At 37.6% G+C, this 25,498-nt stretch overlaps 3 protein-coding genes across 7 annotated transcripts; all 3 read right to left on the bottom strand.

Annotated features, from left to right (window-relative positions):
- Window positions 1-101: 101 nt before the first annotated feature.
- si:ch73-40i7.5 (amyloid-beta A4 precursor protein-binding family A member 3) lies at window positions 102-5,914 on the bottom strand. 3 transcript variants are annotated; one of them, XM_057361910.1, is made up of 11 exons: window positions 5,686-5,914; window positions 3,688-4,819; window positions 3,560-3,593; window positions 3,312-3,457; window positions 2,989-3,075; window positions 2,725-2,901; window positions 1,761-1,940; window positions 1,326-1,538; window positions 1,108-1,227; window positions 883-1,023; window positions 102-647 (listed from the first exon to the last, which is right to left on the bottom strand). In XM_057361910.1, the coding sequence occupies exons 2-11, from the start codon at window positions 4,693-4,695 to the stop codon at window positions 576-578; spliced, it is 2,178 nt and encodes a 725-aa protein (XP_057217893.1). In that variant the 5' UTR covers window positions 4,696-4,819; window positions 5,686-5,914; the 3' UTR covers window positions 102-575. The 3 variants fall into 3 exon arrangements, with proteins under 3 accessions (XP_057217893.1, XP_057217895.1, XP_057217894.1); XM_057361912.1 differs by having other exon boundaries at window positions 3,560-3,590; XM_057361911.1 differs by having other exon boundaries at window positions 5,690-5,914.
- Window positions 5,915-6,077: 163 nt separating this feature from the next.
- Window positions 6,078-8,181, bottom strand: pex11g (peroxisomal biogenesis factor 11 gamma). The gene is made up of 5 exons (XM_057362301.1): window positions 7,869-8,181; window positions 7,433-7,618; window positions 7,129-7,307; window positions 6,934-7,002; window positions 6,078-6,617 (listed from the first exon to the last, which is right to left on the bottom strand). Exons 1-5 carry the CDS (start codon window positions 7,929-7,931, stop codon window positions 6,398-6,400), a joined length of 717 nt encoding a protein of 238 aa, XP_057218284.1. The 5' UTR covers window positions 7,932-8,181; the 3' UTR covers window positions 6,078-6,397.
- A 3,312-nt stretch (window positions 8,182-11,493) lies between these two features.
- Window positions 11,494-25,195, bottom strand: si:ch73-40i7.2 (FYN-binding protein 1). Of its 3 annotated transcripts, none has more exons than XM_057362104.1 (16): window positions 25,070-25,195; window positions 17,375-17,942; window positions 17,235-17,292; window positions 16,785-16,864; window positions 16,245-16,282; window positions 16,054-16,088; window positions 14,835-14,961; window positions 14,577-14,736; window positions 13,410-13,563; window positions 13,053-13,069; window positions 12,916-12,976; window positions 12,533-12,596; window positions 12,285-12,447; window positions 12,060-12,093; window positions 11,893-11,930; window positions 11,494-11,761 (listed from the first exon to the last, which is right to left on the bottom strand). In XM_057362104.1, the coding sequence occupies exons 1-16, from the start codon at window positions 25,070-25,072 to the stop codon at window positions 11,736-11,738; spliced, it is 1,626 nt and encodes a 541-aa protein (XP_057218087.1). In that variant the 5' UTR covers window positions 25,073-25,195; the 3' UTR covers window positions 11,494-11,735. The 3 variants fall into 3 exon arrangements, with proteins under 3 accessions (XP_057218087.1, XP_057218089.1, XP_057218088.1); XM_057362106.1 differs by having other exon boundaries at window positions 13,053-13,066; XM_057362105.1 differs by having other exon boundaries at window positions 16,785-16,861.
- Between the last annotated feature and the right edge of the window lie 303 nt (window positions 25,196-25,498).

Raw genomic sequence — 25,498 nt, 5'->3', positions numbered from 1 at the left:
GTCGCCTGTCTTATACCTGGCAAATTTCTTAAATAATCACCGTTTACTGTTGTCCATCTACACCTTACAAAATAAATAGTCATTTTTTTCAAAATGTATGTTTAATAAACATCCAATACAACAGATATTAAAATATACATCTCTATTTAACTAAAAAAAGACCTGGTATAATCAAGGTCCATTTTGTTTTAACAGGCACTAGATCATGAGCTCTGTAAAGAGCATGTGAACGGGTTTAAAAACATGAAATCATGACAGCAGTGTTGCGCAGGTGCAAGAAGCTTCATTTGCATGTATGATGTTTAGTCTAGGCGTGGATTCTAATGCAAACTCATTCAAACAAAAGTCTTCTCCTCAGGCACCTTGGCATTGCAGCATTATCACAGACAAATGTACATATTACAAACCAGCAGTTAAATAATTATTTACGCTTTTCAGTCTCTAAACTGCTTTGAAATGGAGATCCATAATCTGTTTATCATTTACACTCTCTAGCTCCATTCAATTGTTTTAAATATTGAAATATGTATATTAAAAGTTGCATGTGCTGGTGAGAACCTGAGAGCAGCAGCCTCTTAAAGGAACACAGGTTGATCTAATCCAGTCAGGAGACGGTATGTTGATGTTGGCATCGTCTTCAGATGAATCTGTTATAAATGCGATAAAAACATTGTCCAAAGATGGTGTATTTTAGCATGTATTTTTTAATAAGGAAATATGTATTTTATAAGAAGCTTATTTTTATTCAAGATCAAACAGCATGTTACAATTCACTTTGTATCGAAAATAACGTAAAATAATAATAAACGTAAATAATAATAAAATAAATAAAATGTCTTTATCGGTTATGTTTCATATGCGCTTCTCAAATGAGGATCTCACCTCTCCTACGGCATTGGACAGTATTTGGATGATCTTCTCATGGGGCGTGGCTACAACACTCTGCCCGTTGATCTCAATGATGCGATGGCCAACTCGAATGCCCCCCCGCTCAGCGATTCCTCCTCGCATTAAACTGCAAATCTATATTAGAAATCATGATGACCAAAATGTGTTACACACTTGATACAATTTCCGCTACATAAATGGTCATAAACTGATGCTTACAATCCCGTCCTCCACACTGAACCCTAACTGGTACTTTGGGTCTGGACGCTTGATGATGGCCATGGTGACAGGTGGACAATGGACGATGCTGAGCTTTACAATCGCCAAACTCTTTAGATCCTAGAGAGCATAAAAAAATCCACACATCCTAGAGGTGAGATGTCAAACAGTCTTGAATATAACGGTTATGGATTTTGTTATGTTTTCGTTCATCTTACTCGTATGATACTTTGGCACGTGGTGATGGGGAGTCCCACCAGACTTGTGCCGTTCACAGACATGATGCGATCCCCGATGCTCAGCTCGCCGGAGCGTTCGGCAGGACCGCCGTGCAGCAGGTTGGCAACCACCACAGTGGGCAAGATGGATCCCCAACCAGACTCCACGATCGCAACACCTAATATCTCACCTGGCTTCTTTGATATGCACACCTGAACGTAGAATGGGAATTTTGTCAGGTACAGTTTTGCTGAAAGTCAAGTTACATGCAGCAGTATCAAACAATCATGGTGATTCAGAGGCAAACATTATGGATTGAAGCTTTAATCTGTAAACATTTTAATAGCAATCTATCTAAAATATTCAACTCACAAAAAATGTTAAAAGCAGCAACTTTCAGCGCAGATCCATTTAGAGGGAAAATAAAGCCATACCTCTTTGATGTTTTCAGAGCAAGAGAAGTGAACCAGGTCTCCGTTATAGAGCTCCTGAGTGCCGAGGTAATCGCTATACTCGCCCGGCCGCAAGTCACTGGCTTTAATCCCATTAGCATACAGAAACTGCTGATATGCCACACCAAACGCTTGACCAATAGCCTGCGCGATGATCTGAGCCTGAAAGCAGACACAAATCAACATGTTATTATTTATAAAATATCATTAGGCAAAACAAATATTTCATTACAAATATTTTACATTAGCATACATTTAAAGGGGTCATATGACACGGCTAAAACGAATATTATGGTTTGTTTTATATGTAATGCAATGTGTATACACAATTTAAGGTTTAAAAACGCTGTATTTTCCACATACCGTGCATGTTTGTACAGTATCTCCTCTTTGCCCCGCCTCTCTGAAACGCACAGATTTTTAACAAAGCTCATGGCTCTGAAAAGCGAGGTGTGCTATGATTGGCCAGTTAACCAGTGCGTAGTGATTGGTCGAATACTGCAAGCGTGTGATGGAAATGTAACGCCTCTTACCATAGTTGGAACATCAGGTTCCTCTTCAATTGTACTGACAGGTACGCCCACCTTACTTGCGTATACATTTGGGCGGTCTTAGTCATACCACCAACTGACGTAGATTTGTGGAGGTGTGGTTACACGAGGCGTTTCAGGCAGGTCTGGGTGAGCATTCGCTTTTAGGTAGAATGCATCTTTTGTTCCCACACTTTCAATTTTTTGTGTCTATTACATGCAAGGGAAACTTATAACACACCAAAGACACAGAAAAACACGTATTCGCACCACATGACCCCTTTAAGTCAAAATACCCTTGTCTCTCATTCCTAGCGCAAACTACTGCAGCACTAGAACTCACATTTACACTTACACTTTATGCGTAAATCAAAAATGAGAAGAAGAGATGAGAAATGAGAAAATGCTCCTCTCACATCATCGGAAGAAAACAAGTGGCAGATCATCCAGCACTTCTTCGGTGGTGACGTAGAGCTCCCTGTTGAATCTGCCGTTTTGCGGCCGGCCGGCTTTCTGCGGGCCATCAGAACCAAAATGTTCCCAATGTCTGCAATGTAGGAAATCATCTGCAGAGAATGGTCCATCATGGCCTCCTGGAAACATGAGGAAAACGTGATAAATCAGCCACACGTCAGAGCATCAGAGAGACCATCAGGTGAATGTGTGTGTGTGTTTCAGACCTGCGTGTCTGCACTCAGTACTTTGATTCTCTGTGTGGAGATGAAGAGATCCACCTCAGTCATAGGCTGCGACTCCCCTTCAGGTGCCTGAATATTCGAGAAAGACACGTGAACGAATATTAAACAAAAAGATTGTGGTCAGCTGTGTGTTATGCATTTAATAATACTGCATGCTTACAGGGTTAGTTTCCGGTTCATACAGGCTTTCGATGACATGAGGGTGAGTAAAGTTTTGGTTACGCAACAACGATGTCTTCAATATGTTACGTTTTTTCTTTGCATTTTAAAAGGTTTTTAGGAAAAGTGAAGTGAAATTTTTCAACCTTAATACGGTCCACGGCCTCCTGTGCTTGGGCCATACGAGCGTTGGTGGAGGGATTCTTTTCTGACTGCAGCTGCGTAGAGCCAAGATATTTAGCCCCAAAGATCACTCCATCCAGAAGATCTTCAGGGTCACATGGGCCTGGCACTTAAAACAACAACAAAACAACACGTTCTCATCTTAAAACAACAACAAAACAACACTTTTTTTTCACATCTTCTCCACTAGAAAACGCATTGAGTGTCATACCATTCTTATACGCAGGCTGTGCCTCAACTTCCTGCTAAAAACAAACAAACAAAAAATCTTGGTGACATCACAAAACCTGATGATTATAACATAAAAAAACACAAAAACAAAGACCAGCAGCTTCTCACCACATCGGTGTTCTCCCCTGCCAACTGATCTGGGATCACACTTTCAGATGCCGCCCACTGATCCTCCTCCGCGATTCCTGAGACCAGCAGCTCGTCCTGCAGGTGTCTGTGCCAGATGTCTTCACTGTGAGATATGGAGATCATCTCATCTGCGTCACTGCTCTGTCGTCTGAATCCCGACCGAGGTTCAGTGCTGGGGGTCAGCAAGGGTGTGTGAACCAGCTGAGGAAAGGTTCCTGGTTCCTCGGGTTCTGGGTCCTCCAATAGCTGCAGAAGATCTTTCTGGTACTCCTGTGAAAAGAGCAGGGCAGAAGACATGCTCCTCTCTGAATCTTGGCAGGAGGGGGCGCTGGCCTCCGCTGGAGTATAAGAGTCATGCGAAGTGCTATGATTGGCTGAATCATCAGGATGGTAGTGTGTACTGATCGGTGTTGATGGATGAAAAAGATGGAGCTGAGTGAGTAGACTTTGAATGTGGGAGTGGTCAAGATCACGCTTCACCTCCGTCTCTTTCTCAGTTTCTTCATTCAGCATTTTTCTCTCTTGCTTCTCTTTCCTCTCTGGCTGTTTTTGAAAATCACTAGTTTTAGGCTTGTTCTCACATAATTCTTGAGCTGTAAGCTCTTCCGTTTTGTCTGAAGCTTCAGTTGGGTTCTGAGCTGCCATATCACTTACAGTTGAAATTGTGTTTTCACTCAAGTCTGTGTTGAAAGATCCAAGCACCTCAAACTCTCCCACCGAACAGCTTTCAAGTTCTCCGACCGAACCCGCATTGCTGGATGAGTCGGATCTCCAGTCTAGCGGTGGTGGCTCGATCAGGTTATAGGCATCCAGATCCTCCAACTCAGGGCTCTGTAGATTTTCACTAGGGGAGATTGTGGATTCAGCCTGATGTGACTCCTGAGCTTCGGATGTTTCGGATTGAGGGTTGGAGGACTCACCAGGGGCAGGTGTGGAACAATGTTCAAACCCCAAACCTCCATCAGGGAGAAAGTCCTGATCCGCCATTGCAATGGTATAGTCAAAGTAAGCCTTGTCTGACAACTTCTAGACTTCCTCAAGTAAGAGCATTGGAAATCTCTTAAAAATCATCGGAAATCTCTTAAAAATCATCCATCCTTTCCAGAGAAATCTTCATTCATGTAAAACATTGTAAAATAACAGTTTATGAATATCAAATAAACAACAGACGCCTACAAACACATAAAAACAGATTACTAAAACATGTACACTAACATAGCTGACATACTTGTTTATTCTTTATTGTGACTTGCACAAATTAAGAAATAAGAATAATAAATAATTACAAATAAAAGCAAGGGAACTAAAAAGTGAACAAAAACAAAATGACAAACAAATCATTGTACCACATAACGTTTGGGTAGGTGATGTGAAATCAAAACAAGGTACTGTTATAAAACATGTGACAAAAATTGGTTTTCATACTAAAATAACATGATGATTTGTTAAGACTTCCACATAGTCGCTTAACATGTATCATTTAATATGTGTAACAATTTCATATACAGTATTTAAATATGTTTTTGCACTTACAAGTGTGAAAAACAGTACAAGCACGCACACCTCTATTCTCTGCTGAAACTAAAAATATACATTTAATGGTTTTCATTACAAATACCATTATGAACCATCAACTGTTTCCCATAAAAGCCAAATGTTTTTTTTCCAGTAGGATATAATGGTGTCCTATTGGTTCCCATCGGCAAGATAACATCCCACCAATAAAATACACATAATAAATAGAGACCTAAAGAGGCCAGTATAGTTTCCTTTAAAACCAATTAATTTCTAAATAACCATTAATCCATCCAGAATATATTTGATACCTCCTATTGTTTGTTTCAGCAGGTTCGGAGGTCAATGTTTATTCAAGCATTCAAATGACGAGTAAAATTAACAGAGAAATCTAGAAATGTAAAGTGAACAAATATTTGAAACACATGAGCTGTAGTTTTACGTGAATGTCATCTTGCTTACCTACAGTCACTCCAAACAAACACCCAGTAATAAATCATCTGTCAATATCACACAAATCCTGTCTGGCGATGTACATGACTGGATCTTGAGCAGGTCAAAAGCTCGTCGTGTTGCAACAAGACATTCCTACTAACTAAAAAACACCTCATTTAGTTGAGAACAGAACTTCAATCCGTTTTCACTGCGCTATTCTTCTGCACAGCAAAACTTCGACGTCCTTCGGAACATCCCCACTGCGCGTGCGCACACAAGACACGCCAAGACATAACTAATCTATCCCATCTTCATTCAACTTGTCCGAATAACTTTTATTGTGAATAGTGTTTTAAAACGTCACAGTACACACTAAACCTCGCTAATACCATCTTCACATCAAGGAGAATCGTGTAAAAATAATTTATTTTGCAGTTAAATTTAAATCATATTTACATCGAGTAATAAGCATCTGCATGATTTATACATATTCACAGACATTAATTTATATACAATTAAATAATGTATTTTAGTGTAAAATTGAACTAAACTAAATAAGAAAAATACTGATTTGTCAGTTATCCTGTATAAATTACTCATACAATTGCTGTTATGCTGTATCTCCATGATGGATATGATTCACAGTCAGTCATTTAAAGGCATGTTATTAACCAATCTAAAATCAACATAGTTACTAATCTGTAACTGTAAAACTATCCGACAATTCATCAGTCATCAGTCATGCTCCTTGCTCACTACAGCTCATCTGGAGAATGCCAATCAGAGAGGAGGTTGTTCCCATCAGTCCCACCAGCCAAGGAGGAAAGCGTCCAGCCCACAGAAATCCAGGCGGCATCCAATGAATGGCATTGCTGAGGTCTGCCAGGCTGCTCAGCATACTGAACACTTCCGCTCTGATCTGTCTCCGGAGTGTAGCTTTATGGGCAAACACTTCCTCCCTATTAATCAGTCAGATGAAAGTACTATTATACTCCAACATTCAGACCTAAACTTTATGGCCGGTTTTACAGACAAGACTTAGCTTAAGCCCAGACTATGCCTTAGTTCAATTACGATATTTAAGTTGCTTTTATAAAAATACCTTAGATACAAATATTACTGTTGTGCATTTTGAGAAAAAACAATGGCACTGATCTATTTTAAGATATGCCAGGGCAAGTTACTTTTAGTTAAGACAACTCAAACATTCATTTCAGTCTGGGACTAGCACTTATCTGTGAAACCGGGCATATGTGCATCAAAGTAAAAACCCACCTGCTTTCAGAGTCTGACCTCTGGCACTTCCGCACTTTCCTCTTCAGAAGCTGAATGAGTCTGAGAGATCTAAACGAAATTCAGCGAATCCTAAAATGTTCTGGATATTTATTTTTATTTACTGTATGTATTGGTAACAAAACACTGATTTTTAAGGTCTCACACTTTTGGATCCCACTGTATAAATGCCTTTACCTGAGGATGCTCAAAAAGAGGGACGAACCCCAAAGGACCGTGCTCAGCACCCACCACTTGTCAGATTTGGTTTTGATGAGCTCTGCATCTGCTGCCCAGGCGACATGTTCGCAAGGGTAATACAGCTGATCCGCCACGTTAGTCAGAACGGACATCCATCGAAGCAAACAGTCCTTCTCCTGAGAATTTGAAACACACAAAAAAATTCAATTTTATGCATTTGGCAGGAGCTTTTTCCAAAGTGGCATACAGTGCATTCTTACATTACATTGCATTACAGTTGACAGACGGTTGGTGACCTCACCGTGGCTCCTAACCCATAGCTCGAGGAGTACGCCAGCATGGACAGGTCATCAAAGAGCCTCAGCGTGGTTCTGCATTGACTCAGCTGAGCGGACAAGAGCAGGAGACTTTTCCCCAATGAAGAATGAGTGTTCTTGCTGGCTAAAACGCCACCGACCAGTTGAGATCCATAGCAGAGAGTCCTGATCTAAACTCAGAAAAAACATGATATTAACTGTGTGCTTTAAATTGTTCAATGAAAAGAATTGAAGGAAGAACAACATAAATAATTGCTTTAAAAGCATATCCATTATATATAATAAAGAACACTACATTCATAGATCTCAGTGATTACTGCAATGTAATCAGGAGTATATGTGACGTCAACACGTCTACTGATACAGGTGTGTATAACAGAACACGCAAATAGTCTGTTTATAAATAATATTAACACTTACCACTTTATCTCTTCCTCTGTAGGACTCTAACACATTTACGAGAGACTCGACTGAATTCTGCATGACGTTCTGCACACACACACAACCACAGACTCGTTTGCAAATATTTCCACGTGAAAAGCCTGACGCGGCACATTAACTAGTCCATTAGTAGGTTTGAATCTTAAAATCCAGAGCACATATATCCCAGGCTTTCAAAACTAGTAACAAATCACTCTTTGTACAGCGTTGACGGAATGGACTTGGAACAGGAAGTTGTTATTGTTCAGCACACGTCGGTAGACACCTCCCACATGCGCGCATTTGATTGGTTGATTCATTTTAGTTATTCATTCATTTCGACTTCACCAAAATGATTCGCACATTGATTTGTACAGTGACGATTTTTTAAAATGTAGGCTACATAAATACGCCAGCAGGTGGCGAAATTACCTCAATGAAGAACAACCTGGAAGACACTTTTTATTTATGGGCTCACCATTTCAAAATCAGACACCCTCGGATTTAGGATATTTCCCACCCCGAACCCTGAAATAAAGTCTGAATTTAGTCACATTAAAAGTATTTAGTAACATTAATGTTAGTTGCATTACAACAGTAAAAGCTGTCATAAACATAAAAACAGCGCCGGTCCAGAAATGATTTCCAGGTTGAGGGAGTATCCTAAATCCGAGCAGGTCTAGGTACTGATATGTTTTGGATCTGGTTTTGACATTAAAGGAACAATATTAAAGATATTTGCATTAAAATATCCAAAAACCGCTAATACAGTGTTATATATTTTGTTCACTTGTTGTGTATTAAGAATGTATTTGGGCTAATTGAATTTGTTCATACAAGCATGTTTGTTCTTGTTAACAGTTATTTTCTATATTTTACTAGTAAAAATGTACATATTTATTTATTATTTTGAGTATAATAATACTTTATTTAAATATAATAATCTTTAATTAAATTAAAAAGAAAGTCATTGAAATGACAAGAGGTCGAATAAATGATGACAGACAATACCTAAATGGCTCGTTTGTGTTTTATTAACCCAGTCCCCAATGCAGTTCAGAGAACTTTGTTGTTTTTTAAACTTGATTATTATCAAACACAATAATAAAACATTGGGTAACGCTTTAGATTACGGCCCGCAACGTACTGCATAGTTAAACAGAATTTACAGTGTAACTAATTGTAACAATAATGTACGTCTACAGTACATATCTGTAGGTAAAGGGGAACAATATGCAAAGTTTGGGGAAGAAGTCAGAAAATTAAAAAAAATCTTTATACTTTAAGTATTTTAAAACTAAGGGGTAACTATTTTAATATTACATGGTATGCATGACCTGCAGTTTGCTATACATCAGTCTTAGCGTGAACACACACTACATTTTTGTAATTGCAATGTACCCATAAATAAGCTACTTTGGATATTAATTAAGTACGAGGTTCTTATTTCATTATTGTAGCAAACACGAAATAAGGGGAAATTATGTGACAGCAAGAATGAAGCACGCAGTCTGTCAACTGTAAATTTGACTTTTGACTTTAGGATTAATTTTTATTTGATTGATTTTAGGATTGTTGGTCACAAATCATTTCTTTTAATTATGAGTTATTATGAGTTATTTTAATGAGTTTTAATGTGTAACGTACAAAATCGATGTTGATATTTTGAGTTAATATGGCATGCAGTTCCCTCATAAATATTGTTTTAATTTTCCCAACTCTTACCCCTTTATTCCCCAAATTGTACATATTGTTCCGCTTTATCTACAGATATGTACTGTAGAGGTACATTATTGTTACAATTACTTACGCTGTAAATCATGTTTAATTATGCGGTACATTGCGGGCCGTAATCTAAAGCGTTACCAAACATTGTTATGTGTATTTTAAGATTTCATTCAACATGTGAAGGTAGAGCCTGCCAATCAACATTCGAGCGCCCCATCAGGCTGAATTACGCAAAGACACCAGACATCAGACAAAAGAGTTCTGTATGTATTCAGTCATTTGAATGTTAAACTTAGACTTCAAGCAATTCATTTTATATATCCTACGTCCGATATGATCCAGAATCTGCCCCACCTAAATTTATAGCCACGAGCCGCTACTGTTGGTACCTTATTCTTGCTTTGCATCTCAATAGAAAGCTCTGGAAGATGCACATGGGGAAAGGCAAATAGAAACTGGTCAGAGGCTCAGAGCTTCTGCAGACAGATTCATCTCGATCTGATCACCCTCTGCAGTGTTGATGATCAGAAAAATCTGTATAATCTTGGCACAATCTGGTTTGGGTTGTTCTTGGACTCTTGGGAGTGGTCTGACCAATGGAACCTCTTCTATAGGAACTGGGCAGCAGGAAAGCCATCCAATAGTTCCGGGATCTGACTGTGTTGCTATGTCAACAGCAGCTTTGGGAAAGTGTGCTCATGACAGCTGTGATGGAAAATCTCATTTGATCTGCTATGGAACTAATTTCTTTAACAAATCAAATCATAGTCGAGTTTCCACAATAAAAGTTTCAATTGGGGGAATTCTGAACATTGCCATATATTTTCTTCTGTGAAAAATTATTTAATAATTTTATTTCTAAATTATCGCTAATATAAATGGTGAATTTATTTGTAATAAACAAAAATTTCATAAGAAACAATTCAGTTTTGATGTCATGGTGACTTTGAACCAGACAAAATAGGATATGTTATGTTTCAGATCACCAGAAACTGCTGTGGGCATGTTATCACAATAGAAAACGTCTCAGTTACGTATGTAACCTCGGTTCCCTGAAAGGAGGGAATGAGACGGGGGGTTCCCCCTCCTCCTCAAATACTAAAGCTTGATTGCATCGCGCCGGTAAACTTTGCCGGCCAATGACGTTCGAGCGCCGAGCTATGGGCGGTGCCACCCACTATATAGGTCGGCGCCGAGCTGCATTGACTCAGAATCTTTCGACTGAACGAACATGGATAAGACCCTGAGATTTACAACCCAGCAGCGTACGCAATGTCTCGTTCCCTCCTTTCACGAAACCGAGGTTACATATGTAACCGAGACGGTCCCTTCAAGTCAGTCTCTTTACATTGCGTATAGCTTACGCTATGGGGAACGCTTACGATCCCGCTGTGTTGTATTCCCACCTCTAGAACTAGAGAACTCATGACAAGAAGGACAGAATCATGACATAAGCCTACTTTGAAAGTCAAAATATTAATTTTCTATATAGCCTATAATTTTCACACAACTTTTTGGACAAGCAAAAAAAGTCTATATTTAGTCTTTATTTCTGTTGTAGGGATGAGCTCTTGACTCCAAAAGTCTAGTTCTCATTTTTGGGACTAGTCTGAGCTCACTCCCTTACGGTCTGAGAGTTGCTTGTTGTTTATTCAGCTCTTCTTCCTATCAGATTGTATTGAATTGCTTTATCATTAAACATTAAGGTGTGTTTGGCTTTATGGGGCGCTGTGTAGACACGTACCTTGAGAGCAACCCAGAGTCCTCGAAACATTCTCAAGGTACTTCAATGTTATACGCCGAGTGGTCTGCGCGACGCACACAAGGTGGACAACCGAAATAGTTTTCACAGGCTATACTTAGAAAGTGCACATTTAATGATGAGTAATAAACCAAGGGAACAAATATAGAACTTTATTGACTTTCATTTCAACAGTGCTGGGTTGACATATCACACAAACACAAAACTTCTAACATTACTAAAACATGATCATTACAAAAAGTATCAAATGCTTTACAATATAATTTTATTCTCATTTAATTGTACAATATACATAACTTTGAATCATATTTTCCTTGTATAAGTCATATTTCTTTACTTTCTCAGGTGAAAACTAATGATAATCATTTCCAAACAGGTCAGCTGTCATCATTATCATAAATATCTGAAATTATACAAACAAACAGTAATAAATAAATAAAATAATTTATGATTACAATTAAATGCCTTTACTGAATTAATTGGAATTTCATTGCAGCATTTAACAGTCATTCAATGAACAGTAAAAAAAATTACCTGATGCATTGTCAATATCATCATAAACTTCACTTTCCCTGAAACAGGAAACAGAAAATATGATGACATTAAGAAAACCTTCAAAATAATGTATTATATTAATTAATTAAATTAATATATGATGATATTATTTTTGAATATTATATATTAAAAAAAACACTACATACGAATAAAGAAGGTAATTCAAGGGCACGTATCCAACTGTGCAAAAGAGAAGAAAAATAAGTTCACCACACACTTAAAAATTGTGCATTTCAACTGTAAACTCTATTTCATAATAAAATGTATATAAAAGACTCCAATCAAGATTAAAATATGCTTCAGGAAAGTGCCAGATGCGAAAAAGTCTGCTGCATAGTATATCAATTTCCACTAGGTGGCGTGTGACTCACATTTTCCCTGATTATTACAGCACAGAACTTTCTTCTCGCTGGTCTCCTGGATAACATCGAGGAACTCTCCACAAACCACTGTCAGTTCTTTACTGCCAGCCTTCTTTAAACTGGCATTAGGATCCACCATCATGGTGTACAGAACTCTGATCGGTCCTTCAAACTGTTTAATAGTGTGACATCATTATTCTTACCAGAAAGAATCAAAGCTTAGAAAGTACAAATAGCAAACAGTGAAACAGATTCACCTTAAACTTCTTCCGAAACTCTTTTTCTTCTTTCTCTTGCTGTTTGGCCTTTTTGGGATCTTGCCTGAAGACACATCAGATCACATTAAACAAATCTTAATTTTATGACAGGTTATACTGTACACCGAAAACAAAGCAGTCTTTTCTAACCCGCTGGCAGTTTATAGGTATTAAGTTATCCATTAACACAGAGATAAAATTGGAGATGTTGTCAAGTACATAGAAGAATGACCGTGACTGTTTTCTGACCAGCAGCTTTCCATAAGAGCCAAGGATTGTACTTCATGTGACAAAAAAAATCAATGGAAGTTATTGATGTTGTGTTTACTTCATTTAATATGAAGAACACTTCATCTTTTAAAATGAAAACTGATGACGGACACCTGATCTCTGGCGGAGGAGGAGGAAACTCATCATTCTCGACTTCCACATCATCATACACATCTGAGAAAGACGGAAACCATCACATGTCAGTCACATGACCTTTCTTAAACAATGCAGGCTGTGTGCATCTACTCACCGTCACTATGAAAACTGCTGAAATAAAAAGAAAACAACAAGAGTTTATCTGGAGTACTGTATATAACATTTAGGGGCAGTTTCCCGGACAGGAATTAATTTAAACCAGGACTAGGCCTTAGTTAAATTAGAAAATTGAAGTAGTTTTAACAAAAGTGCCTTACAAAAATCCCTTTCTTGTGTGCTTTTAGAGACCACCCAAAGGCACTGATGTATTTTCAAGATATGTCAGTGTAAGTTGTTTTCAGTTTGGACAGCTCTTACATTTATTTTAGTCTAGGATGAGTCTAATCCCTGTCCGGGAAACCTCCCTTTAGTAATAAAATATAAGCAACTTTATTCACTCAACACGTCTCACCTGTTGAGTTGGTCATTGGAGTCAATATCATCATAGACTTCCTGCTCGAAGGTCTGGCCTACAGGAGGGATGTAGGGGTGCGGGCCTTGACCACGTATTTTCCGTTTCACTTCCTCATAATCCACATCCACACATGAGTTACTGATGTAACCAACTGTAGCGGATAAATACAGATATGTTTGGCTCTTTATGATCTAGATCAGTTTTCAGCAAAGCAGAAGTTATGATCTATTGTCAGAATCGTCAATGCCACTGAAAATATTTTTGACTTCTTCAGTTTGCAAAAATCACAGTAATGTTTACTTAGTGGATGTCTATGTGGCAAGACACACTGGAAAAAAAAACTGCAAAAAAAAGGGTAGTTTTCCAGTAGCTCGGGTGCCAATAAGACTATTAACTTAAAATGACTTGTTTCTCATGTTTTGTAAATTTGCAGTCTTTTTGTAATTTGACTGTTTTTTTACAGTATTTCAAAAATGCTGTAAAAACAATTACAATTCCATAAAATAACAGTTTTTTACAGTATACGTATAAAACAACAAATAAATAATACATTTTACAAAATGATGTAAAATTACAGTTGTTTACAGTGTACCAGAGTTATTTTAACTAAAACTTTGAAAGCTTTTTTGTTTATTGCAATCAAATAAAATATTGGCCTAAATATTATTGGAAAAAATAAACTAACAAAAAAATAAGAAATAAACTGAAATAAGTTTAAAGCACTAAAATTATAATAATAAACAAATGAACTAATCTTACATAGCAATATAAAAAAATAAAAAATAAAATGACAAAAGCATATAACAAAGTTAAAATATTTAACAAAAAAAATCTTAAAATAAAAGATAATTTAAAATACAATACAACTTTATTATCAACCCAGGTTGAAATTTGTCTTTGACCACGCCAGTACAACAGTTTCATACACAACATAGTCAACATAACACAAATAACACAAAATAAAACACATACATTTTTTTATAAAAACCAAATAAAACTACATTCAAAACTATAATAGCTCTGCAGTGTACTGTACCAAATAAACATTAAACACATGCTCTTTCCAAAATATAGACCAACTTTATTTATTTCAACTTTATTTATTTCAAGGTTTCCGTTGGTCAATCATTTTATATACTCGTATAATTTTATATACTGACTTACTGCTTCCCCTCATGTCTCGTGCCAGCCATTTGCCTTCCGGATTGTTGTTCACACGGATGATCTCCACATTTTCCCCCTGGTGCACACTCAGGTCGTTTTTGCCACCTTGCCAGTCGTCTCTCACACGAGCCAAGTGTATCACCTCAATGGGTCCGTTCAGCTGCACACAACCATACAAATACACATGAATGGGCTAATATCTGCAGGCTATGGGCAAAGCACATACAAATATATCAGGAACACCAATACAGTTAATACCTTAAATCTCTTTTTATACTCGTTTTCACGTTTCTGCTTTTCCTTGAGCTCTTTCTTGTCCAGCTGCTTTTTAGCTTCGTTTGGGAGTTTCCTCTCGGCAGGGATGGGCGGAGGAATCTCTTCTGGTCTGCAACATACAGACATAGAGTTCAAAAAACATCCAAGCATTTTTGCACTAAAAACATATCGCTGCCGCCCTTCTGAAACCTTGTATCTCCATATTTCGTGTCATAAATCGTCATTATTAGTCCCTCTTTATGTTTGTCACTAGGTTTTGCAAATATCTAACCGATCAAAAGTATTAAAAAGTACTTGTCAACTTTGACAACATTAAATCATTTAAAAAGTACAGTGTGTTTTCCATTTCCTGAATAACAGTGAATTAGGACATGCAAGGTTTCAGAAGGACAGCATAAAAATATTATGACAGTGGGGCAAATAATCACTAAATAGCATCTTAAAACAATGACAGCATACAGCTCAAAGAAGAAATGTATTGCATAGGAGATTAGTTGGAGTTTTCAGTTGTATGTTTCTTGTAAAACTGCTTAGGAAACATTAAAACAGAAACAAATGAGACTTGTTAAAACATGTGAGGAGTATAATGGAAGTGTAAAATGAATGTAGATTTTAGAGGTAAAATAATCTGGATTTGAGTAAATTTGATGATAAATATATGGAGATCTTCAATCATAATATTGAGTTTTGATTGCAGACTTGACAAATCTGAGTTCAGTTTGTGACATTGTTGAGATCTTTGCTGAAACTCTAATGACAGAGACATTTGTGAGATTTCTGATACTTTTTTCTTTCCAATCGAAATATCTGAGATGCAGGACACTTAAGCAAAAGTTTCCATTTGCTCTCCATTTAATTTCATTGGTGTCTTACAAGATATTAGATATTAAAGCGATCTCACGTGTGATGAGAAAGTGGACAAATCTGACAACAGTTTGATGAATTTTGGGGTGAATTATTGCTTCAGTGATGTGGTTGGACTGGAGGAAATTTGCACTGTAAATATTTGAGTTTCTGCATTAAACAATTTAATTTAAAAAATCATTAGGATTTTTTATATGAATCACAGTACCTCTTTAAATGACATCACTGTCAGGTAGTCACTGTGTGAAACGAACTCAACTTTGATTGACAAACCATCTGAAGACCATCTGTATTTTAGCACAGGTGTGAATACAGTTTAAAATGAACACTGACTTACTTGTCTATGTCTTCATAAATCTCTTCATCGCTGTCCTATAAACACAAACAACACATGAATAAATCAATCAATAAATAAAAAACTTGGAACAAAACAACACTGCAACTATTATACAGAAAGATGCATGAATGAACATTCTCTCTCTGATGATAATTCTCACAAACACACATAAAACAGACCAATACACTCACCTCATCAGCTTGAGATGGATATCCATCAGTCCACGAGTCTGCAATACAAGAACACATATATGCTTTTTAATAAATTCGTTTCATTTCAAAGATCCACTCTGTGTGGTTTAAAGGAGAGAACATCTCAAATTGTTTCATTAAATCTCTAAATAGAGATAAATTGAGACTCTCATGCTTCTCTCTTCTAGAGATTCAGAAATTCTAGAGACAGAAAGTTGTGTCATTAATTTGTTTTTACACCAACCTGTATTTATTTATGTCATTTAAAACCTGTATTTAAACTTGACTTTCTTCTGCAGAACACAAAAGAAGATATTTTGCAGAACACTGGTAACAACACTGTCCTCCATTGACTTCCACTGTGTATGAACACAAAACCACGGAGACGTTTCTCAAAATATCTTCTTTTGTGTTCCACAGAACAAACAGGTTTTCAACCACATAAGGGTGAATAAATCCTGACCAAAGTTGTTTTTTGAGTGAACTATGCTATTTAATGTGCAGGGCTATGCCATTTAATCTGACGCTTGTGATGTTTACCTCTGGGTTTGGGGGGCGGTAGAGGCGGCGGTGGGAGTGAGCTGATGTCATCATAGGTCTCTTGCACTGAGTCTACACTTCTAACCCAAACCAAAAACAGAAATCAGTGTTAACGTGATATATTAACTCAATCAGACTCAATGTCTGTACATCAACATGAAAATACCGGATCAGCTGAGACATATTCAGAGGAAATCAAACATGTGACTTTATTGTACACAAGAGTCAGGAAATGCCACAATGCAACGCTCTGCACCCACATACTTCCAGCCCGAGCAAAACCCTGAAACTTGCACCGCTATGAACGCTCGATGCACGTAAGAAGCGCTACATTAAAATAAAAGGTGTTGTGATGCAATCAAGATCTTTGTCTTTTTTTGTCCCATCCAAACTGTTTATGCAACCAAGCAATGCTAAACAACCACATTTTAATGACCAAACTTCACTTACAATTCTGAAAAAGATGAAGTCATCAGGCCGCAGGGTTTATTTGGAGGTCTCGCTGGTCCTGATAATGAATCACAAGCTTAACATGAAAACCACACACTTAACCTTGAATTGTAAAAAAAAGGTCCATTCAAGCTTCCTACCTCTAAGGTTTTGTGATTCCACGTGTCTTTTGGGAAGAACAGCAGGGGCTTTCCTCCTAAAATGATCCAGATTAACGGAAGGAGGACGTTTCGGCTTTGACGGACGCGGGCCGACTGTTGGAAGCGGCCTCCTCAGAGGAGCCACCTCCGTCACGCTCTTCTGACTCGGCAACGGCGACCTGACAGGTGGAGGCAGCTTCATTTCGCTCTGTTGTTTCAACAGCTTGCTCTGTAGAAGTTCACCTGTGAGTTTGACTCTGTTTGGCCCACCGACCTCCATAGGGGGCATTTTTGGAGACTCCTGGCCTCCCACGCGATGGACGGGAGGAGGTCTTGGGAAGACTCCTTGAGGACCCGAACCAAACATCTTTGGTTCGCTCGAAGAGTGCAGAGGAAGGATTGGTCTCGGAGGTGCGGCTGAAGGCTTGTTTCTGAGCGCCCCATTGGTTAGGGACTCTGGCGACGCGCCAATCGCATGAGGTTTGATGGGAGCTCCGCCTCCACAAGCAGCCTTTTCTAACTGAGCGTGAAATTTGGCCCGGAGGGCCTTGACGTCCACACTTTCCTCCTGTAAAGACAAATGAGAAGTTTAAAAGGATTCAGGTAGTGGCTTCATATAACTTCTATGTGCTTGAATTAATGTGTTAACACATTTTAAATATCATAATATTAAATGTGTACTGGAGTCTGGAGCTTTGTGCAGTTTGAGAGAGACAAACTGGGGCAGATGCAACATGACACAGTTTTAGCTGATTCTGTCACATCAACAACCATCTACATAACATTTGACCCCGTATACTTTACCACACAATATTAACCAACATGAGGGAAAAGAGAGAGAGAGAGAGAGAGAGAGAGAGAGAGAGAGAGAGAGAGAGAGAGAGAGACTGTTTGTGTGCAGGTGTGAACTCTGAAAAAACAACTCCAACATTTTCATTTCAACTTTCACATAGTAACTTTGACTCAAAACAAGCAAAAATCACTTAAACTTTAATACACTTGCAATGAAAGTCTACATGACATTCCACTAAAGTAAATGTTAAAGGGGTCATATTGCACGGCTAAAACGAATATTATTGATTGTTTTAGATGTAATGCAGTGTGTATACACCATTTAAGGTTCAAAAACGCTGTATTTTCCACATACCGTGCATGTTTGTATCTCCTCTTTGCTCCGCCTCTCTGAAACGCGCTGATTTTTAACAAAGCTCATGGCTCTGAAAAGCGAGGTGTGCTATGATTGGCCAGTTAACCAGTGCGTAGTGATTGGTCGAATACTGCAAGCATTTCACGCCTCTTACCATATTCGGAACATCAGGTTCCAAAGCAATTGTACTGTCAGACGATACAATGAGATTTACAATTACGCCACCTTAACTACGTGTAGATGTGGGCGGTCTTAGTCAAATCATGTTACGAAGTTACGTAGATTCGCCAGGGTGTGGTTACATGAGGCGTTTCCTGCAAGTCTGGTTGAGCATTCGCTTTTAGATAGAATGCATCTTTTGTTCCCACACTTTCATTTGTGCAATTTTACGTGTCTAATACATGCATGGGCAACTTATAACACACCAAAGACACAGAAAAACACGTGTTCAGCCATATGACCCCTTTAAAATACACGTTGAAATGAGAATGTGTGATAAAATCACATACTGTGCAAAGTTAAAATATTCATACCTCTGTTATGATCATGTAAGGTTGACAGAATACTTAAAACACCTCATCATTTACTACTTTTAAACCTGTGTGAATTTCTTTCTTCTGCAAAACACGAAAGAAGATATTTTGAAAAATGTTGGTAACCAAAAAGCGTTGGTCCCCCATTGACTTCCATTGTATGGACACAAAACCAATGCAAGTCAATGGGAACCGACGGCTTTCAGTTACCAACATTCTTCAAAATATCTTATAAATATAAAAATATCTTAAAAATATCTCAAAATATCTGTTCTGCAGAAAAAAGAAAGTGAGTAATTCATGCAATTAATTGACTCCCATAGTATGAAAAAATACAATGGTAGTCAAAAGTGCCCCAGAACTGTTTGCTTTCCTACATTCTTCTAAATGTCTTCTTTTGTGTTCAACAGAACAAAAAAATCATAAAGTAATATTTCCTACTATTGTAGTCAATGGGCTCCAAAAACTGTTTGGTTATAAGCATTCTTCCAAATAGCTTTCTCTGTGTTCATCAGAACAAAGACATTTATACAGATTTGGAACAACTCCAAGGTGAGTAAGTGATGACAGAATTTTCATTTTTGGGTGAACTGTCCCTTTAAAACAACCGAACTACAGGACACGTAAAGGGACAAACTGCTTGAACTTTTTAAACCGCGTTTAGATGTATTTCATGTCTGACGTTGAGATATCAGGCAAAATTTTAATATTGAATTAAAATGATACCTTTATTGCTGCTAATTGTTTATTATATTTTTTATTGATTATAATTATGTATAATTCATATAACTCATATAATTATTGCATGAGTTGATAAATATTAATCAATTAATAATAAACAAAGCATTTAAATTAATATAACTATGTACGTATGAATACAAACTTCAGTATATAAAGCTTTTTAAAGTAATGAAGCATACGTGATTTCATTTGATCTTTTTGTAAACCTATAAAATATTTAAATTCAGTTGATTCGCTTGCATTGATATAGTAAGTAGTTGTCTTCCCAAACTTTCACTGCAGCCGTGTTTATTCCTGCCTGGTAAATGTGCTTTAATTCATGAGATTTCTTTCATGATTTCATTATCTTAAACAGAAAAGTGAATTGTGCTGATTCTCGCGAGAAGTCAATCAAACTGATGATGCTTTCTGTGTTCTGTGTGATTGGCTGTTTCCCGCACATGTCACACTTTCAGGTGCACGCGCCTCACGAACTCTGGGGCTGCGTCTGAAATCGCATACTGTGACAGTACGTACTGAATTTGAATAAGTACCTACCTATCGGCCGTCAAAACAGTACGTTCTATATAGTATGAGTGGGGGTAGTATGAATACATTTCGGACATACTACGTCCGCCATGTTTTAATGTCATGTGACCCGTATGCTCTTTGACCTATGACGTATTAACAACAACCTGTACGTGAGTGTTGATAAAAACATAATTTAGTCACGAGAAATTCATTTATTGGCACTTACATTAAAAATGGACGTTCGCCTTAAAGTTTTCCGCTATTTTTATTTGATTTACTTTTGAAATTTTTGAAAAAGTGTCTATCCGATCAGCACTCATGAATCTCGGCGGAAGTAGTAGACCATCTGGGTATTTCTCGCCTACTGTTTTTTGCAAACAGAGATTTCGGACATACTATTCATGACTCATACTCATTTTCGCCTACTATATAGTATGGAAGTAGGGGATTTCGGACGCAGCCTATATCAAACCTGAGTTGACAGAGAACGTTTATACCAAGCGTTGTGTAGTCTCAGACTCAGACCGTTGGCTAAACGTCTGATACATAAGGCACACTTTTCTGGAAACACTTCAGCACGTTCAAAGTCGTCATCTGATTGGTTGAATTTCACAGGATTTCCTGGAGACGTGCGTTTCGCGTTCTTTAAGGGTCCGCCTGGAAACAACACGAAGCCGTCAGATCTAAGAAGTAAGCTGTCGTGTTTACAATGATTGCTATAAGAATTCATCACGATCAACTAAACGCTTACTTCTTAAAAGTGTTCGAGGTTCACGGCATAAACGTATAATCATTTTGTTGCTGTTAACTTTAGACATGTACGTGAATGTACACAGGTCTGTCACTGCGGGGACAGCCTCATTACATGACACGGCACAAAACGAAACATGATTAGTTGCTTTACCAGTCAGTCATATGGCGTCTTGGATGGGCCTTGGCCAAAGAAAGCGGCGAGAAGTTCCAGACCTTCAGTATGAAAAGTATCTTGCTATGCGAGACTAAAGGCCATTGCACATTGAGTCCGAAATTTGCGTCCGAAATATCTGCGCGTTAAAAAATAAATACGACCTCATGTTGTGTCAATCACATTTACACGCTGCCTCCGATATTTTCGTGTCAATCAAATTTACACACTGCCTCCGATATTTTCGTCCGTCATAAAAAAATTCGGACTGGGTTCGATTTTTCTGCGTTTTTCGCATCCGTAGCAAGCATTCTGAGAGGCGTTTTGTCAAATTCAGAGACACCATATAATCGAGCTCCAAATACGAAAAAATGCATACGAACATTTCGGACTTTATGTGCAAAGACCTTAAGCGTTGTGCAACAGCTGAACCTGATCTTAACCAGGTTGAGTTTTTATGGTTTTGTCAACACGAAACTTACTCTGCAACCCGGAGTTTGTTCATCTCGCTTTGTGCAATAGGTGGATATACAATTCATGAATTCACGGCCCTGTGAGCTGCATTAAACAGCCTGTCTTATTATTCTGAATAAACATATTGATTTACATTTAATAATTTGACATGAAAATGATGTTTAAATTAATTAAAAGATTTTTAACAGAGAGGTGCACTATTTGCCCTGCACAACAGCACAACAAGCTTTTGCTGTTATGCATCGATGCAGAATATTTCATGTCTTTCCACAGCTCTGGACTTTATCCATCAGCTTTTTCTGAAGTCTGTACTGTTCTTGACAAAAAACTAATATGATTGAGTTGGCCGATAATAGGGGGCGGAGCTTGTGCTTATGAAGGCTCTGAAAAGAGGAGTCGATTCATTTACTGGAATCCAACCCAACACCTTAGAATTTTTTTTTTTTATCAATACCCAGCCCTACTGACAGTGTTTAACTGTATGTACTGTCTGTAATGGCATTAATTGTTTTCTTTTCATAAATAGGCATTCATTGGTCAGAATCATTAGTGTAAGGCAGAAGTTTATAGCAGAAGTAAGTCTGTTCTTTGGTACCATTGTAAGACTATAATAGACCTCAAACCACTAAGACCAGGTGTCAGTGAAGAAATGAGACATTTCAGTTCACCACATGGCCGGCCCATGGCAAATACAACATGGACACCTGCCCAGATTTTTTTCTAGAGCAGTGTGAGCTCCACTACTATATATTGAGGAAAAAATGCCAAATAACGTCCATTTACTACTGATTACAATATGGTTAGGGTTACATAACATAAGATCATCAGCTAAAAACTTGAGTTGACATCATGTCACCTCAAGACTAATTAAAACACTATATGTATGATGTCATCATAACGTAATGTGAATCATGCACACTGTAAAAATAAATGGAATGCCAGAAATATTATGTAAATTAAACATTTTCCTGTAAAATTACATGTCTTCCACAGTTTTTCTTGTAAATGTGTTTTTTTTCTGTTATTTGACGGTTTTTGACCATATTTCAAAAAATAGACTGTAAAAAAAATCCTGTAAAAAAACGGCAGCTGGGGCGCCAGAAATACACTGTAGAAATAATCCCCATAAAAGTACATGTTTTTCTGTTTTCTTGTAAATTTGATGGGTCTTGACCGTATTCCAACAGTAAAATTAAAATACAAACGTTCTTTGGACATTATACGTGAAAAAAAACTGTAAAAATAACAGTAAAATTCTGTAAAATTACAATTTTGGTGCATGGATGCAGTGTAACCATTCGTATTAGTTTTTCCATTAGCATTTGCAACTGTTTTCATATTTGGAAAAAAGTAAAAACGTAAAATCAGGTGCACAAGGAAGGCAGAGAAGAGAAGGAAAAAACAATATACTGTATTTACGAATCGCATTAATGACCGTTCATGTCAGCAATTTCTTTACTTGAGAAATAGCTTATTTAAAGAAAAATGTGTCTTTCATGTTGTTCGTTCTCTCCCTTGCTTACTCCACCTTTAATCCTAAACTACCAGTACTGTTTAGCGTGTTGACAAAATGTTAAATGCTCTCCTACATGTAAGTCGCTTTAATCCAAATGAATTACTGTAAAACCTTTTAACTGGCAACATTGACGCTTTTCATTGTCTTTTTCATTCATCTTCAAATAAATCTAATGTAAATCTCGCCTAGGTCACCAACATAGCTTCCTCCGGCGCTGGTTTACCAAACAGGTCACCGTATCTCATACGAATCAATTCTTTGTGATGATGGCCTTTCTTAAATTTCTAGCCGTTATCATAACAAATATTTTTACATGTATCTCCCTAAGAATCAGAAAGAGTCTTCATCATGACAACCAACAGACCTCAGACAGTTGATATCATATCAAAAAGATGGTTGAGGCCTTTACTATACAAACACGAAGAAAGTAAACGGTCTCCATAAGTCTCTACCACACATTCAAAGTGATGCGGATTGAACCAACATGAGTGTGAAAAAGTTATAACAGATTTCCAATTTCGGGTAAACTATCCTCTCAAGATCACAGATTTTTGCAGATTCCATTGCAGAAACAGCTTTTTCACAGTTATCTCATTTGAAATATAGATGAATAATAGACAGTAAATATCTCGGTTGGACCTATTCTTTCTCGACATGATTATTCAACAAAGGAAGAGAATTCTTACATAATCACACGTGATTCAACACAGAATAAAGAAACTGCATTGTGCATTGTGGAACTGCTGTACCGTATGCTGTTCAAGAAGTGAACCCTAGACTCAGAACAATAGTGAGACACAGGAAATGTCTCCAACCACACACCTATGGTCGCAGCACATCACTCAGCAGCGGTTGCTATAGATACAACAGTCAAACATAAGCCAATCAGCTGCATGCCTTGCTAAAAACGCAGCGAGTGCCACAGACAAAAGAAAAATGAAAGCTTTGGCTTATCTATTCTGATCTCAATCCACACACTTGGCATTCACCCACACTTTAAAAAGGCACAGTGGTATGACGATATTTAGGGCGAGAAGCGAGAAAGCTGAAATCAAACTTTATTCTTTGAAGAATGTTGCGATGAATTAATTGAATGGCACTGCATGAAGAAGTTTGATCAAGGATATAATCAAATATTGAAATTAGGGGCAATTAAATGTAAAATGTTCATAATCAGCCACAGCTAATATTGATCAAAGATGTCCATGGCAGATACGACAAGTACATTAATAATACAACTACATTCAGGCAAATAATACGTTACAGTGGACAAAATAATGACGAAATACACCTCTCTGTTGTATATCAAAATATACACACGTCAATTAATCGTTGGTCTAAACCTATACAGGAAACAATTGAAACAAAAATGTAAAACTTATAATTACAAAATAATTCAGCAAACAATTACTATAACAGAATACACTGCAGATTAAAGAAGACTTTTGAATCTAAAAACACACACAGACACGGCAAGCAGTTGTGGGTGAACTATCCCTTTAAACCTACCTAACCATTGTTTAAGCAACTTCACATTTATCACTTAAAATAGTGCCAAATCTACAGTGTCAAATCAGGGGCAAGTAAACAAGATAAAGACTGTATAATCCAGGATTAGAAAACTAGGCAAAGCATTAAAGTATCAACAACAATCTCTTTTTTTAAGGTTCATCTGTGTTTAGAGCACCATACACGCATTCAGATTAAGCAACCGAAGTCTGTGATGACCCATAATTGAAGACAGCGATGCAATATTATATAAAATAAACTGATTTGCCTTAAATGAATTAATCATTTTATCAACATTGATCATAAAAGAGAATTTAAAAAGCACTCTTGTAAAGTAGATTTTCAAAACATTTGACCTTACCATGTGTTTTATTTGTAAAGTTTCATGTCAAGTAGTCAGCTGAAGCGCGTGGTAGTTTCCTGAAGCGATTGTGACAGATGAGGGGCCATGCACGCGCTGGATCAGCACAGCAGGAAGTGCCCTAGAAATGATACACTGTGAAGTACACTGGACCACTGTGTGCGTTTGCATATAAGCTACATATGTAAACTTGTAACATGAATCGGCTTCACCTGTTCACATGTGACAGAAAGCTTTCTCTCTTATTTGTACATGTCAAAGTCAGGAGAAGGGTTTACTGTTTCTATATTACCTTTAGCTCATCATTGACATTTGTCAAATATATAAAGGCTTTCTATCTGAATGGATTATAGACGATGAGGTCTGTTATGTCACCTGCTGCCTTTAATGGGCGGAGCTTTGTCTCCCTCTGCCGGACACAAAGAAAGT

The sequence above is a fragment of the Triplophysa rosa genome, linkage group LG20 (assembly GCF_024868665.1).
Source record: "Triplophysa rosa linkage group LG20, Trosa_1v2, whole genome shotgun sequence".
Lineage (NCBI taxonomy): Eukaryota > Metazoa > Chordata > Actinopteri > Cypriniformes > Nemacheilidae > Triplophysa > Triplophysa rosa.
The sequence above is the reverse complement of the archived record's forward strand: the minus strand, read 5'-3'. Positions and strand labels throughout refer to the sequence as shown.

Excerpts from the sequence above, each read along its gene's own strand:
- si:ch73-40i7.5 (XM_057361910.1), bottom strand. The coding sequence starts at position 4,695 with ATGGCGGATCAGGACTTTCTCCCTGATGGAGGTTTGGGGTTTGAACAT. Across the intron at positions 2,902-2,988 it reads TACTGAGTGCAGACACGCAG|GAGGCCATGATGGACCATTC; the intron begins GTCTGAAACACA and ends TCATGTTTCCAG. Across the intron at positions 1,024-1,107 it reads TCAGTGTGGAGGACGGGATT|ATTTGCAGTTTAATGCGAGG; the intron begins GTAAGCATCAGT and ends TTTCTAATATAG.
- pex11g (XM_057362301.1), bottom strand. The coding sequence starts at position 7,931 with ATGCAGAATTCAGTCGAGTCTCTCGTAAATGTGTTAGAGTCCTACAGA. Across the intron at positions 7,308-7,432 it reads GCTATGGGTTAGGAGCCACG|GAGAAGGACTGTTTGCTTCG; the intron begins GTGAGGTCACCA and ends TCAAATTCTCAG. Across the intron at positions 6,618-6,933 it reads AGGTCAGACTCTGAAAGCAG|GGAGGAAGTGTTTGCCCATA; the intron begins GTGGGTTTTTAC and ends ACTGATTAATAG.
- si:ch73-40i7.2 (XM_057362104.1), bottom strand. Across the intron at positions 14,962-16,053 it reads ATTTATGAAGACATAGACAA|ACCAGAAGAGATTCCTCCGC; the intron begins GTAAGTCAGTGT and ends TGTATGTTGCAG. Across the intron at positions 12,448-12,532 it reads AGTTTCGGAAGAAGTTTAAG|TTTGAAGGACCGATCAGAGT; the intron begins GTGAATCTGTTT and ends ACTATTAAACAG.